The 16,427-nt window shown below is 42.9% G+C and overlaps 1 protein-coding gene across 17 annotated transcripts in view; it reads right to left on the minus strand.

Moving 5' to 3' along the window:
• The window catches only part of PTPRT (protein tyrosine phosphatase receptor type T), a 568,067-nt gene that overhangs the window by 250,834 nt on the left and 300,806 nt on the right, over window positions 1-16,427 (minus strand). For all 17 annotated transcript variants that reach the window (XM_083618319.1, XM_083618332.1, XM_083618326.1 and 14 more), the window contains exon 7: window positions 12,462-12,755. In XM_083618319.1, coding sequence (XP_083474445.1) covers window positions 12,462-12,755 — 294 coding nt within the window. The remainder of the gene's footprint in view (window positions 1-12,461; window positions 12,756-16,427) is intronic.

The following is a 16,427-nucleotide window of genomic DNA, read 5'->3' on the forward strand; positions in this document are numbered from 1 at the left end:
CTTTAAACCATGGGTTGGCAAACTAAGGCCCGGGGGTCGGATAAGGCCCACCAGGGTCGTAAATCCGACCCATGGAGCCTGCCGCCCACTCGGTCAGTTGCCGTGCCATGCCGGTTTAGTTCCAGTTTAGCTTTGCGGAGAGGCGTTTTCCTGGGACTACATCTGCCAGCATGCTCTGAGGTTGCTCAGACTTCCGTGATGCTGGCCATTCTGAAGCCTTAGCAACCTCAGGCCTTCCCCTCCATTGGCTGGTTTGACACAAGCCGGCGGCCAATGGCGACCCTTCCCAAGGCTCGCTGCTCCAAACAGGGTGAGGTGCAGGGCAGGGCGCCTTGTTGACATCTAGCTCTGAGAAGGGAGGAGGAGAAGTGAAGGGGCAGGAAGAAGCGGGAGCAGAGAGCCTGTGAGGAGGGAGGAGGAGGAGGACTCCTCTGTGCTGCTTGGTGGTGGCACATTAGCAGCACGGTCATGGACACCCCGGGGTAGGGGCCCTTCCCAGCAGGGTGGCTGTGGCCCTTCCACACAAGCCGAAAGCTAGTGCTGGCAGATTGGCCCCTCCCCAGCCCAGCCCGCTCTGTCTGAACGCGGTGAGTGGAGGCATCTCAGCCGCTCTGTCTCCAAGGGAAGGAGGGAGGGAGGGAAGGAAGGCATGTGTGCGTGGTCCGGCCCGCCACAGGTTTTAAGGGACAGTGAACCAGCTCCCCGCAGGCAAAGTTTGCTGACCCCTGCTTTAAATGTTTCACCTTTGCTTCTCTGCTAAGCAGAGTAGGAAATACTAGGATAGATAGGCAAACATCCTGGCCTGATGTAAGCCCATTTCCTATGTTGTTGCAAGGAAAGACAAGATTCACAGCCTCTTTCCAGATTGAAGGTGCAGCTGTTCACTTATTTGTTACAGGGATCCAAATACCATTCCTCTTGGTTACTACATTTTTAGGTCCTAAACCCGCCATCCAGGAGACAACAGACCATTGTGTCCGACAAAGAGTTGTTAACTCGATATCTGTAAGGCGTAACTGAAAATGAAGTGGGCTTCCTCAAATAAATTTATGAAATTTCCTTTTGCAATTTCCTTTAGCAGCTTGTGAGGATCGCCTCTTTGGGTCATGTCCAACACTGTCCATGTGCCAGGCTTCAGGAAATGCTATCCCTCCCCCGGGGGCAGCAAGAAGCAGAGAAAACAAGGAAGTTTCCTACCAATGAGTTTATTCCATCATCACAGCGACAGACAAAGGAATGAAGTCTGCCTCCCAGTAATGGTGTTGCTCCAAGTTCCCTCCCCCTTCCCTTCCTAGCAATAGCACTTCCCTTTACAGTGGCCACCAATGGCCAATTGTCTCTGACTCCTTTGCTCTTGCACTCTCAATGAACGCCACATTCTGGGAGAAGGGGGACGGAAATACTCTCCAGTGATAACATGTCAACTGGCTTCCCTGGCTCTCCCCCCCCCCCCCCCCGCTCCCAACACGTCCCAACTCTTCTGTTTGCCTGTCTCTGAGCTGTGACCTTCCTCGAACCTCTGCTGTAATTCAATACTTCTTCTCTGGAAGCTTCAGGAGAAGCGAGGTGGTCTCCACCATTCCTCCTCAATCTCGTCCCCTTCAGTCCAGTCCCTTACACCATGCATGAGAAGAACAGACTTCCACTGGCACAACGCAACTCCATTTTCCCTCTCTTCTCTCCTGAAAGCTCCCTTCAAAATCTGCTCTGGAGGTGTGGGGAATTCTCTTGAAAACATGGTGTTTTCCCAGCAGTGATCCCACCATGGTTCCTTCACTCCACCCCAATAAAATGTCCTTCCGTTATGGCTGAAACGTTGTGTGAAAAATAGCTGTGTGCGTATCAAGGGCGCTTGTTGGATAGTGTCAGTGATGCTCTTAATAATGAAGAAAGGTTAGGGCTCACACAAGATGTTACTGAATAGTGTGTAGCTCATCTAGCCCTATAATAATAAAAATCAAAGCATGTATTACCCATGAAGCTCACCCAGCCAGCCAATCCCCCAAGGACCACCTCAAGGAGCATATGAAACAACTTGAACCCTGCAATTATCTTCTGAGGCCCTTCTCCATGCGCTTCCTATGCTAGAGGTTCAGAGTGTGGCAACATTAGAATGGGCCATTTCTGCCATGGCTCCCTGCTTGTGGAATGCTCTCTAAAGTGAGGCTCGCCTGGCACCTTCATTATACCCCTTTAGGTGGCAGTCGAAAGCATTCATCTTCAACCAGGCTTTTGGCTAATTAAACAATCTGTGGGAAATTGCAGTCAACTATAAGTAGCAAGGTTAGGGCTAGTTAATGCATAGGCACTGAGATCATATAATTGTATTCCTAGATTCAGCTAGGCTTCCTCAGATTCAGTCAGGCTTCCTCAAACTTGGCCCTCCAGATGATTCGAAACTACAGTTCTCATCATCCCTGACCACTGGTCCTGCTAGCTAGGGATCATGGGAGTTGTAGGCCAAAAACATCTGGAGGGCCAAGCTAGGTCATGCCCCTCACCTGGAAGTAGGACTGAGCTTGCTTGCTTGCTAGAAGCTCAGACTGCATGCTTAGAGCTATTTCACTATATTTTGCATCTCAAGATTTCTGTCCGTGTTTAGTTGCTGCTGCTTGGATAAATGCATGCACTTGGCCTTTGGAACTTTGTAAGTAAAGCATTTTTAAACTCACTGAAGTGTGTGTTCTGTTCAACGCTAAGAGGGGTAGAATTGGGGAAGCTTTGGTAGTACCTAGAACAGGATACTTGAAAGGTTTTACATGCTGTACTGCTGCTTGCTTTTGTGATTTTAAAACTCTGCTTGGAGCTTTCTCTTATTGGAGAGTGTGCATAGCACTTTGGAGCTATGCATCCAGCCAAAATGAACTATACATTTTGCCCCCTGCCCCAATCTATGGCCATTTAAACTGTGGGGAGGGGATTATTTTTGCTTGTTACTATGGTATGTCTTTTTATATTGTAAATTGCCCTGTGATCCTTGGATGAAGGGCTGTATAGACATATAATAATAATAATAATAATAATAATAATAATAATAATAATACCACAGCAATAACCTGCTATTTCAGGAATGCTTTGCTACCTTTTCTTTCCTGTACTGCTGCAAGCATCTGCCCCTTCCCTGATTTATTAGGACTTTAGGATCAGAAGTTGTTATTCATTCACAGCAAGACTAAATCCCCTGTAGCAAGGCTGCCGCCATCATGCAGGGATAGGATAATGATGTTGGATCATAGCCAGCAAAAGTACATCACAAAGATAAATGTGTGTTCCTTAATTATCTGGAAATAACTGAAGAAGCACACTTAGGAGGAAGCAACCATTTTCTTCCTGACATGGTGGGGATCAAGGGGGAGACTGTAAGCAACAGTGCCAGGACTCATTGGCTGGAGGCTGGGAATGAGCTGGATTATTGGAGAGGAGTAGACTCTGCTGTTGTCTATGCCTGGCATTTAAAAAGAGAGGGGAGAAAATCCAGGGAAAGGGCAGTACATATTTCGCTTTTCCTCCCAAACTGGAAATACTGGAAAGACCTGGGTTTTGATTCACAACTACGGGAGGCATTCAATTAAATTCTTGTGCCAGCGCAGTCATTTGTACTAGTGCAGGGGTGTGGAGTCTCTGGCCTATAGGCAGTGGCGTAGCGTGGGGGGTGCAGGGGGGGGGGGCCGGCCGCACCGGGCGCAACATCTGGGGGTTAGGGTTAGGGGGCGCAAATCCACGGGTTAGGGGGCACAAATCCAAGGGTTAGGGGGCGCAAATTACTTGCCTTGCCCCGGGTGCTGACAACCCACGCTACGCCACTGCCTATAGGCCAGTCTTAGCCTACCAGGGAGCCTAATTTGGCCCACAAGGCTGTTTTCTCAAATCATAGCCACTCATCCATTAGTTGATGTCACTAGTGGTGTCAGCTGATGAGCAGGAGGACAGAATTTAATCCTGCATTCACTGGGCACTCACATTCCAAGCAGGCCTCAAGATCACACAGCAAAGCAACAGGATTTAATCAGCACTCACCAAATGAGATTAAAGCCATGTTGAAAAGTGTGTGTAAGGTACATCAAAGAAGCTTTGACAAAGACATTAAGACAGCTTCTGTGCTCCCATTCGAGCATCCAGGGGCTCAAACAGGAATGTGAGGGCTGTCTTAAACCCTTTCTGCAAGTTTCGCTCCCCTTTAAGTCCCACCAGGTGAAAACATTCCTCTTTTACTAGACCTTTGGCTAATTAAACAATCTATGGCCTTGTGTGAGGGGGATATTGTTATGTTTGTTTTTGTGTTAAATATATTTTTAATACTGTAAACTGCCTTGTGATCCTCAGATGAAGAGCGGTGTATAATTTTAATACAGTATATATATATATATATTTTAAAAGTTATCCTCTCCTGTGCTAGCGCAATGGATTCTCCCAGCTGTCCTCACTTTTTGCATGCCTGCACCATCCTGAAATCTAGACACTTTTTTAGCACTGTGCTGAATGCAACCTTAAGTGTTGTTATCAGAATTCTGCAAGATGGAGGGCATGGGAGGGATCACAAATCTTAATGGCAGGAGCTTAAGCATGCCTATTGGTCTGAGCGGACCGCTCAGTCCACCACTGAAATAGGCTACCAACCAAACCTTCAAACTGGTGGCTGCAGACAACATGAGCAGCTCACAACATATTTTGCCTTAATACCCTCTTTTGTCCCCCAGTTAACCCAACAAGCCAGATGCTTTGGTTTTCTCCTGTCAGCAACTGCTGGGGTGTTAGCAATATTGACCTGTGCCTCCTGTTTTAATCACTGAATTCTAATGGGATTGCTTCATTACATATTTTAACTATGGATGTTTATATTTAAAATATGCTCAATGGGGTTGTTTCATTCTGTATTTTAATATATTAATTATTGCGTACCAGGAACAAAATTGATATCAACCCAGCTTCGTGTGTGGCTCCTGTTTTTCTGCTTTCATCTACTCCCTGCTTGGGATAAAGGAGAAATTCAGTTCAATTCACATTTTATTGTGAGTCTGCCTACTTTACAGCCCCTGAAATGATATTCATACTGACATGCAGTTATCCTCTCAAATTTGTACTTTACTGGATTTTGTGAGGCAGCTCTCCTACCAAATAAAGTGCAAACAATGCATATTTGGAGCAAAAAGTGTGCTCCATTGACTCCATTAAGTCAGTGAAAATAACATATCACATACATTATATTAGGGCAAATGGCTCACGAAAGTGTGTGTATAAAGCAACATCCCAAATGCAAATGTATATAGGAGGAGAAAAGCACACTGAAATGGGAGCCCAAATGCTGATGATTTCTTGGCGGGCTTTAAAAAGGATATATCACCAAAAAAAAATCAGGAGGGTGGATAACAGAACATAAGACTGGAAAAGAGAGAAACTGAGAGAAATCAAAACTGACAGATCTGTCCATTGAGGGATGCTCAGTTGTTGAGTTTAGTTCCAGTACCATTGCACAATATATGACTATGCCTGGTGAGGCCACTTAAACCACAAGTACTGAATATGGAAATAATCTCAGAACTGTGTATGTGTGTATTTTGTGGCAGTTACAGAAAGAAAAGATAACTTCTTAAAACACATTGCCACTGAGAACAAAAAATATATTTATATTGATGCACATGTGTATATACTATATATAAAATACATTCCACTTTTTCACCTCTTCAAGGTCTCAAAGACCTGAGGCACTGAGTGAAAGACTGACATCATCTCCAGTGCCTGGTTAGGGCATGAAGATCAACAAATTTTGATAGTCTTGCCAGGTCCTGATGGTTTCCAGTTTACTGCAATGCTTTCTCACTGGTGATACCACTTTTATGGAATGCACACTTTGCTGAAATATAAGAGACTCAATCTCTATTGGCATTCCACTGGCTTCTGAAGATGCACCTCTTTACTCAGGTATTCCCTGGATCTCTGGACCCCAATTTCTGATTTTCATAGCTGTGTAGCTTAAGTGAAATTGTTTTATTGAATATTTTCATTATGGATAGTGATTATTTGTGGTTTTTTTGTTTTTATACTTTGTTAAGCTGCTTAGAAGCCTATTTTAGCATTAAGTGGTATATAAAAATAAATGATGAATAATTACATGTGAAAAGAAGACTTATTTGGCAACTGAGAACACTTCTTCCTTTACATAACAATGTTTGCCAGTATTATTAGTTCTATGGAAAAGACAGACAAACTGTGAACCAGGTCTCACTATTTCACAGACTATAAACATCAGCAAGTACATTGTATTTTTCCTGCCACAGCAGTTTGAACACATGGGTTTTATGGGCCAAGGGAGGTCAAAAGGAATGGGAAAATGAAGAAAAGTATAGTGAGACAAACACACAATTTTGATGACTCCCATCAAAATCTGCTCCAGGCCATGCTACACCTTTGATCATGAAAAGAGCCACCTTTCTCGATTGAGTCACCCACACACTCACAGTACAACCTGCACTGCTTCCCATTCTGTAGCAACGCAAAACAGAGACAGAAGCAATAGGGGAAACTTTTATTCCAAGTCTTGTAAAGGTTTTCCCTTCTCACACTGAGGGAATAAGTGAGTGTGTAATTCTTCTGTGATTCAAATGGAACAAGTCCTAAATAAACATTTTCCCTTTGCTTCAGCTATGGAAATCCACAACCAACTAACCAAATGTAGAATGCAACAATTCTTGTCACTTGGTGAAATTTCATTTCTGCTACTTGCTTCCTTGCCAGGGGGTACCAAACAATGCACTGTTCAAGTTGTTCAGGTCTTTGTTGTACTGTAAGAGCAAGACACATTTGTCAAATCCTCACTGTGATCAACTCCTGCCCAGAAACCTTTGTCCCCACTGTGGAAGGATGTGCGGATCCAGTATTGACCTCCACAGTCACTTATGGACACAATGTTAAGACCATATTCATGGAAGACAATTTTCGTCAGCTACAAGTGATCACAGAAGAAGCAGAAGCAGAAGCAGAAGCAGAAGCAGAAGCAGAAGCAGAAGAAGAAGAAGAAGAAGAAGAAGAAGAAGAAGAAGAAGTACTCTAGCAATGTCCTGGGTGCTGAAGAGAAGATAATTGTGAAAGGAAGATAGACAACATTCAGGTGGGGACATGGAAAAGGCTCAGAAACTAACAAATTAATAGGGTGTGTTATGAAAAAAAGTCAGAAAGCACAAGAGATACAGTGGTACCTCGGGTTACAGATGCTTCAGGTTACAGACGCTTCAGGTTACAGACTCCGCTGACCCATAGATAGTACCTCAAGTTAAAAACTTCGCTTCAGGATGAGAACAGAAATCGCATGGTGGCAGCGCAGCGGCAGCGGGAGGCCCCATTAGCTAAAGTGGTACCTCAGGTTAAGAACAGTTTCAGGTTAAGAATGGACCTCGGGAACGAATTAAGTTCTTAACCCAAGGTCCCATTGTACATGGAAGAAGAGACTAGGCTAATTCAAGGAGTTTACATCTTAAGGTTATTGTGATGATGATGATAAGTAAAGTTCACATTTCTTGTTCCGTTCTTATCAGACTGAAAATGTTATGGAAATATTGCACCAGCAAATTGCTTCAATTTCATTGTACCATAATAGCAACATCTTTTGTTTTAAAGGTTTCAAGCTAGAGAGATAATATGAGCAGCAAGAATAGGCATGTTACAGCCTGTCTTTCTGAGCATTTATTAAAATAATAATCAAGTCACTTTCCAAATTTACCACTGAAGCAGAAAAAAAACAAGCCTTCCCAGGTACTGTGCTCCACTTGGAGCTAATAGATAAGAAAAAGAGGATGCATTGAAAACAGCTGCCTCCTTCTACTAAACACAATCCTATTTTGGAGAGTAAAGTCTTATGACAAACCAGCAAAAAAGTGCCACAAAATGCTGCAGTCCCTGGTCGTATCGATTGGAGCATTAGGCATTTGAAAAAAACGAGATTTTCATCTATGATGCTTTCCCCTCAGTCTCAGGGAATTTTATCTCAAAATCAGATAATATTTCACTAATATACTGTGATGCTGCCCACCTGCCGTCTTAGAAAAAGATAATGATATTGTATTAATTGTATCATCAATATAGTGCACTCTTGTTTCTGCAGACACCTTGGGGGCCCATAAATATGACTTCAACAGAGCCATGCTCAGAATAGAGAGGAAAAGAGAAAGATGCATAAAGCACATTGATATATTGTAACAGCAGACATAAATCAAGTTTGGGATGGCGAGTTATTAATCCATGGAAAAGCCTGGTAGATTATATTAGGCTAGGAGGATTGTGGATCTATATATCTGTGATCCTTTTTTAAAAGATAAGATTTCAGTATGAGAGCATTTTGGCTCACTTCATTTTATAAAATGAAGCAAAATAATTCTACACCCTGTACTGCCATTGCCCATGGGCTGTGAGGCCTAGGTCTGGGACCCTGCAAGTCCTGGGGGTTCTCAGATGACCCTCAGAAGCAGTGACAGATGTTTGGGGTGGCAATGTATGTAGTACTGTAGGCCAGTAACCACCACTTTCATTTATTTCCTGGTGTGGGGAGATAAGTGGGTGAACAGTTCATGGAAGCACCAGAGAAGGTGGTTCCAGAGTCCAGCCAAACCCAACACCCTCATTTCTCCAGAGTACCAGAATTCTAGGAAAATGAATATATCAGGCATGGCTGAAGCTATCTCTGTCAGCACTTACTTCAAGGGTAGGGAATCCTTTTCAACCCAATAGCCACATTTCTTTCTGGGCCACCTTCTGAGGACTACATGCCAGTGTTGAACGGAGGCAGAAGCAACAGCCGGTGGAAAATCAAATGTAAATTTTACTTTTCTACAGTAGACTAGTGTCTACACACAGTCACACACCTCTCTCATCCTGCTGCTGTGCAAAGAAGGAGCACTATCATGGTTCACTGACATATTCCAGCCAAGCAAAAATATTTGGGTTACAAAGCAGGATGAGTGAGGGCTATGGCCTGAGGAGAGAGGGTGTCATCTGAAGTGAGACCCAAGGGTCAGGTAGACAGGTCACCCTCACAGGTATACTTGGTAGGGATGTGAGACAGGGCCTTCTTGGTGGCTGCTCCCGGGCTTAACTCCCTCCCTAAATATGTTAGACTGGCTCCCTCTTTGCTGTCTTTCTGCTGTCAGGTGAAGACTTTCTTCTTCTAACAGGCTTTTGGGAATTGACTGCTTTTAACGAAAGGGTGGCTGCTGTTCTGTTTTTTATTGTAACAGCTGAAATTAGGGGGGAAAGTGGGATAAAATTATATATATATAATGATAATGATAGTAACTGCTGAAGACATACTTAGGGAATGGTATTTATCATGCTATTCTGTCTTCAGAGCCAAGAACATTTAATCAATTGTATTGACATAGGGGAGGCTCATGATCTGAAACTGGCGAACTTCCGTCTCAATTCTCATTCTCATCAAAAAGCAAATAATGGAGCGTGACACTACCTAAGTGAAATCTCTGTGATGGTGAATTTTTCTTCAACAAGAAAAGACAGGTGGCAAGTGAGCAAATGTCAATTATCTATTACTGTCTACGTGACTGTTTTCCACTACCCAATTTAATATTTAACGGTACCAATGCTAGTTAGCCTGTGCAAAGGTGGGCTACATCCAAATGTTGTTGGTGACAACATAAAAACTATTATTATTATTATTATTATTATTATTATTATTATTATTAATACTGTTTTTATTTATTTTCATGATACAGAAGATAAATTTTGAGAAAACAATTGTTACAACAGTAAAACCTTTATTAATTTATCTTATTAAGAACGGGACGTAACAGGTGTGAGTGGGCAAATTTGTGTTTCCTCTAGAAAACCCTGAGATTTGAATAAGTGTGAGATTTGAAATTCTTGTAGTTTTTCTGTAATTCAATATTCTTATAAATGTTTCCTTTACAGTAAAACAAATGTTGAACCATGGGTTTTCTTCTCTATGAGAACCAGACAAATGCTGGAAATTCTCCTTTTTATGGCCCAACTTAGGGCAGCATTAAATACTTCAGGGGCAGGGGAGATTCGACACTAAAATGGAAGGTGCGCGAAGCTCAGCAGATGCAGAATATCATTTCAGATTACTTTGTAGGACATGCACATCCTGTCATTTAACTGTCAGCTCTTGTGAATAGTGAAGTCTCACATTAGAAACTGTGAGCTGTGACTGGCAACCAAGTCTCAGCCGCAAGTATCCTGTTTCATAAAGCAACCAGCCTCCCATCTCTAGCAGCTTTGACTTTTCAGAATCACTCTGTTTTCCACTAGAGTCATTTGAAACAATCTTTTACAACACAAAATTTGGCTTCAGGCTGTAGGATTTGACAGTGACTTCATCGTTGGGAGGATTTACAGAAGATGAGACTGGCATGTTCTCAGATAACGAGCCTGTTGGGATGATAGTTTATTTTTTTCACTTTTTTTTTTGCACCTCTCACACCACCAGCAACAATGATAGAAAACCTGTCCTTCCCCTCTAGCTTCTGAAAGCCACCTGCTGATTACTGCCTGCAATACATTAAAACAAAAGCCAAACAACAACAACAACCCACACCTGGGTGCTAAGAGGAAAGACCTGAGCCACCACCAATGAAGACCACCAATGAAGCAAGATCTGGCCCAAAGTTTTCACAGAGTTTAAGTTGAGGGCAGAAGTGTCTACAATCAATTCAACTAGCCCATCCAGCCATCCATTCCCTGTTGACGGTGCCCCTTTGGGTGCCCTTTCAAAGCCTACAATTCATCCAGCAATATGAGGAGTGGGTTTGCATTGGAGAAAGGAAGCTTTTCACCTCCCCCACCCTTTTTATTTTGCAAATGATTATTTAAACACATTTTTAAAAAGTCACCTGCTTCACAGAGCTCTGGCTGTTACTGTCTCCATCATTCTTTTATGGAGTGCCACTATAGAGATGATAGCCTACTCAAAAACAGTGTGAATCACTTCTCACCGTCTTCTCCAAAAAATATAAAGGTTTATTCTTGGCTGCCCCATGTGGTTAGGGAGGAGAGTGATTAACCATGAGTCTGGTTCAGATGGTATACTGAACCAAACCAAACCTTGGCTTTAGTTTCGTTTAGTTTAGCTTAGTGTGAGAGCAAAGAAGGCCTGGCATGGGCAGAGTGGCTACCAGTATCTCTCAAGTAGCCTGCAAGTATGTGTGGCTCCAGTAAACCATAGTCTGACATGCAAACCAGGACAGTTTGGATATTCTGAATGTATGCTTATAGTCAGGCCCATGTAGAGCTTGTCTGAGGCCCAGTGTCGGGAGTCCCTGATTGACTGGGAGGCATGGGGTGTTCTTGGCATGACAGCCTAAGTCCAACAGAACCCTGGAAGCCCCACACGCTGCTCCAACTGGCTTTGCCCTCTGAGGCCAAGGACAAGTGTACATAGCTGTCCCTCCCCCCTGCAAGGGCCCACTTGCAGTGCTTGGTGTTACACCGCAACTCTTCAAATTCTCATGCTACTAGTACTACTGACATAACAATGAAAAGGTAGCAGAAGAAGCACCATTGTTTTGTCCTTCATATTCATCCATAAAACTGCCCATAAACCCTATGCAGTAAGGTGAATGTGTCCATTAGAGTACAATGTTGAAGTCCCACTATCAGTTTTCTACACAGAAACCATAAATTCAGAAACAGAATATTGATACGCCAGAGGACAAGCTGATTTAACAGTGTTGTATTATGCAGTTTATCATACATAACATGGACCAACTCTTCTTACATAAGTCTCATCACAATGAGAAGACTCTTGAAAGAGCCCTCCAAGAAGTGGAAGTACAATGAAAAACTCTAGTCAAAACCCCTGTTCTCTGACTTACTTCTCTGTCTTGAGGCTCAATGATCCCCGATTCTTTTTTGAAGGAAATATAAGAAAAGAGCAACCCACATCACTTGCATTGCCATGTGTTCCTTCTCACATTATGTGAGTGACTGTGTGTGTGTGTGTGCAAATCAAAATGGAATACACCAATGTGATTACAAAGCAGAGTCATTTATACTGTACCACAATTCATATATTTTAAACTTTTCAATATATTATAAACAGTGCTTTTTCGGGGGGGGGGTGCAGCGGTACGCATACCCCTAATTTTTTTGTGAATCTAAGTTTGGTCTCATTGATGGGCAGTATTTCAATACGAGTAGGAAAATGAGAGTACCCCTAAACATTTTTTTTAGAAAAAAGCACTGATTATAAAACAACCTGAACTTATGGGATAGGGATGGGCATAAGGTCATAAGAAAATAAAATGAAATACATATCCTCTTTTTTAAAAAAATGAGGGGGCGGGAAATATGCAGCAGGCAGGGGAAGTACAATAAGAGTGGAGGAACTTACTTGGGCCATATACTACATCTGATTATTTGGTCAACAGAAAATCAGCCTTTACCATAACATGCCCCTGTTTGTATGACACTCACAGAGTCTTAAAATCAATATGACTTACCTGCACATTTTGTTCTTGTTGTGAGCGGAGGTCCAGGAGGTCCAGTTCCTCCTTCTCCAGGTCTGGTAAGAAGCACTCTGATCTCATACTCCACATCGGGGTCTAGATGCCATAACTTGTAATTGGGTGAATCAACAATGTGGGTTTCAGCCCAGTTCCCATTGGTCGTACGGTACTCCACCTCTTTCAGGATGATAGGTCCATCTCCAATGATGGAGTTGGCATTTGGCTTGATCCATAGATAGGTGGCTCCAACTGCTAGAAGTTCTGGAGGTGCAATAGGCGTGGGAGGTTCTGCAAGCAAGAAGAATGGAGATATTTGTGGGTGATAGGTGAGGAGTAGATGGGTTGTCATTATGCAATGCAATGGGAGCAGTAGACAACATACAAGAGTTATACAGAGAAATTACTATCCATGACACCAACATTTCACGTGCTAATGAGACAATAAGTACTGCTTTATTTTGAAGAAAGGGTTCAGATGAATCCTGTTTCTTTATAAAGAAGGGTTTTTTGGGGGGTCCCATCACGGAAAAAGCCACATCTCTTGTGCCTGTCAGCTGAATCAGCCTTACAGACGATCAGGTCCTCTAAAGCATATCCAAGTACCTTGCCAGCCCCATATGGCTTCGCATTTGTCCTTAAAAGTGTTCTTAAAATAGAGGGTGGAGGAAAGAGTCCATATGAAACAGCATCATGGAAAAGGTACTCTTCAGTCTACAACTAAGTAGTTGCCAACAATGTCACCACTGTTAATGCATCATGTTCACTCCATGCGAATCAAGAACAAGAAAAGTTTTGCAACTTCATATTCAAGGGCACTTAGCTAAGCCTTCAAAATGCTTATGGATTCCGTAAGAAAGATCTCTATTACGGCATTAGGAGATATGAATCAGATACTATTACTTTTGTGGGAAAATAGAGAGTAAGTTAATAAAAGCACATCTCTTCAGCACCCTTTGATAAAATCAATATAACATCTACAGTCCCTGCCCTGATCATTTTTATTATTACTATTTTATTGGCAATCCATTTACACTTTGTGAACCTTCAAAGTATTGTCTGTAGTTTGTGGGACTGAAAACATTAAATGAAATGGACATTATTAAGACATTCTTTTCATTTTCTCTGGAAGTTTTCTTTACTAGTTTGTTTTGATTTTGTTTCTTACTCTGTCCTGGAAAGTCTCAACGCATCACTTATTTAAAAAGTTGCTGTTGACACTTCTGGGTTTGTGGACAAAGAACTCCGGGGTTTTTGGTTTGTTTGTTTGTTTGTTTGTTTGTTTGTTTGTTTGTTTGAATGCATGAGCCAGAGTCAGGTTGTTCTGAGTGAACACTCTGGCCAGTGGGACACTGGAAAAGATGTTATCAATTTGTAATATTCCATTCAGAACATTATAAATGTATCGACAATTTCTCAACAACTGTCTGGCTTAGATTTTGAGTTGCTGGGCTAGCTTCAGTTTCCCCACCACATATATGTCTTCATCAATAAACACACACAGAATTTATGCCATGTTGCATGGTATATTCTGCCCCATTGGACAGCACTCTTTGTATAGCACTAACTGTTCATCAGCTGCAAAATTTTCATATTAGAATGAAGGCTTGTGACTGAATGTTGGTCAGCATATCTCACAGGCTGCAGACAGGTGTAAGCTTGCCTCTCATATGGATAGCTTGGTATTGAAGCCAACCATTAAATCTGAGGACTTCAGTTATTCTTTTGAAGGAGGCCCCAGAAATGTTGAGGGCAACCCTCAACAACACATTTTGCTAAGATCTTTCTGTGAACAGAGAAGAATGGAGGGGTGTTTTGCTGCCAGAGGCAACCCCACCCCTCAATACCACCTCCTGCCCCTGGAGGCACCCCCCACTGTTACACCCCTCTCCAATTTGTCACTCCAGTGTTTGTCACTCCAGTATTTACCACCACTGCATGCTCACTTCAACCTCCTGTTCCTCCTCTGCTGCTGCGTCCACACCTTGCCACGGCCATGTGCCCACCACTACAAGCCATCTGCTGCCATGCACCTCGCCATCAGCACACTGGGGCTTTCCCAGCCCACCTCCAGGCAGAGGAGGAGGAGGCACAGCAGTGGGTGGGCCATGGGGAGGTGAAGTGACCACAGTGGTGAGGGGGTACAACTACAGCAGCACAGGAGCTGGAGGAGGAGGAGAGCAGCAGCAGCAGCAGTGAAACCCAGCGGTGGGTCATGAGTGCCCAGCAGACAGAGGGCTGCAATGCCTCTGGGAGCCTGCCATGCTGAAGCAACCACCTTACCATGCCTAATAGGTGGGCTGGCCCTGAGAATGGATATCCAAAAATCCTTGACTGAGTTGCCATTAAGTCCGTCTACTAAGGCATTGGTTGCTTGCAGACATCCACAGGTGCAATTGGGGTCTCAGTGACTCAAAATACTGGATGAGTAGATTTTGTGCAAAAACTTTATTTTATTGAACAACCCTGTGGGCCACATTAGCCTGAGAGAAGATGACCAGCCCAAGGTCACCCAGTGAGCTACACGGCCAAGTAGGGATTTGAATCTGTTTCCCTAGGCCCGGAGCCAGTGTCGGGTCAGCTGGGGGAAGGACAACCCACAAGCATTCAACAGGAAAGATTCCAGCGTGTCTCTCCCAGCAGCGTGTAGCTCTAGGGAGTTCTGAATCACCTTCCCCGGCGATTTATAAGGACTCATGTCTTGGAGACACTGAGCACATATTCAGAGTCCAGCAGAGATAAACGCAGTCAGAGCTAGGCTGAGGTTGTAAGCACTAAATCTACTTTATTAACCATAAGGCAGAACAAAAGAAAACATGTCTCTTCTCACTGGTCTTCTTCAGACAGAAGTCAGAAGTGAAAGCAAAACCAAATGGAAACAGAGTACAGTAAACATCCGCTCCCGTGATTCCAACAGTCGGTGCTGGAATGCATAACACAGACATGGGATGAACCAATCCTACATATCTGCACAGTGAGAGGAATAGAAATCCAACAGCCAGCTCTCTAACCACTACAACACACTGGCTCTGTTTTCTGTGGCTAATCCGATATGAGGGAGTCAGCATCTTCGCATAACATGCCTCTTCACATCTATCCCATGCTAACACTGAAAATGCCCGTCACTATGTCAGATGGGATTTCAAATGTGCCTTGTAAGTTGCAATGGCCCCTGTAAGATCCAATATCCTCAAGGACCACCTCTCACTATATGAACCAACCCAGACTCTGAGATCATCATCAGGGGCCCTTCTTTGTATGCCCCCCGCTCCAGAGAGTCTGGAGGGTGGCAACATGAGAACAGACCTTTTATGCAGTGGCTCCCCTTTGTGGAATGCTCTCCCCAGGGAAGCTCACCTGGAGCCTTCATCTTTAGGTGCCAGGGAAAAACATTCCTCTTCTCTCATGCCTTTAGCTAATGAAATAATATATGGCCTTTTAAACGCTGTGTGTCGGGGTGTGTGTCTTATTGTTTTGTTTGTTACTATGTCATGCATTTTTTGTGTTTTTATGTTGTAAACTGCCCTGTGATCGTTGGGTGAAGGGTAGTATAGAAAAGTAATAAATAAATAAAATAAATATAAATAAATATCCTGGATAGAATAGAGACAAAGTCTTCCTATACACAGACACAGAGCTGATATGTATTATCTTTTTTTAAAAAATAATATTTATTAAAATTTCAAAAGAAATTACAAAAGTAATAAAAAGATAGAAAAAAGAAAACAAAAAATACAAAATACAGAGGAAATAAAAACAATTAAAAATAAATCCATCTTTCCATGTCTTGCCTTTCATTTACTTGTTTCCCTGACCTCCTCACACCTCCCTTTTTTGTATTCCAGTTCGAATGGTTAATTCAGCAAATCCTTTCCCTCTTTGTTTTTATCTTAATTCTTTATCTTAACATATTATAACTTTATATTTTCATCTATTAACAATCCATTTTTACATACTCCTTTT

This window comes from Podarcis filfolensis, assembly GCF_964270895.1.
Source record: "Podarcis filfolensis genome assembly, chromosome: 6".
NCBI classification, from domain to species: Eukaryota; Metazoa; Chordata; class Lepidosauria; order Squamata; family Lacertidae; genus Podarcis; species Podarcis filfolensis.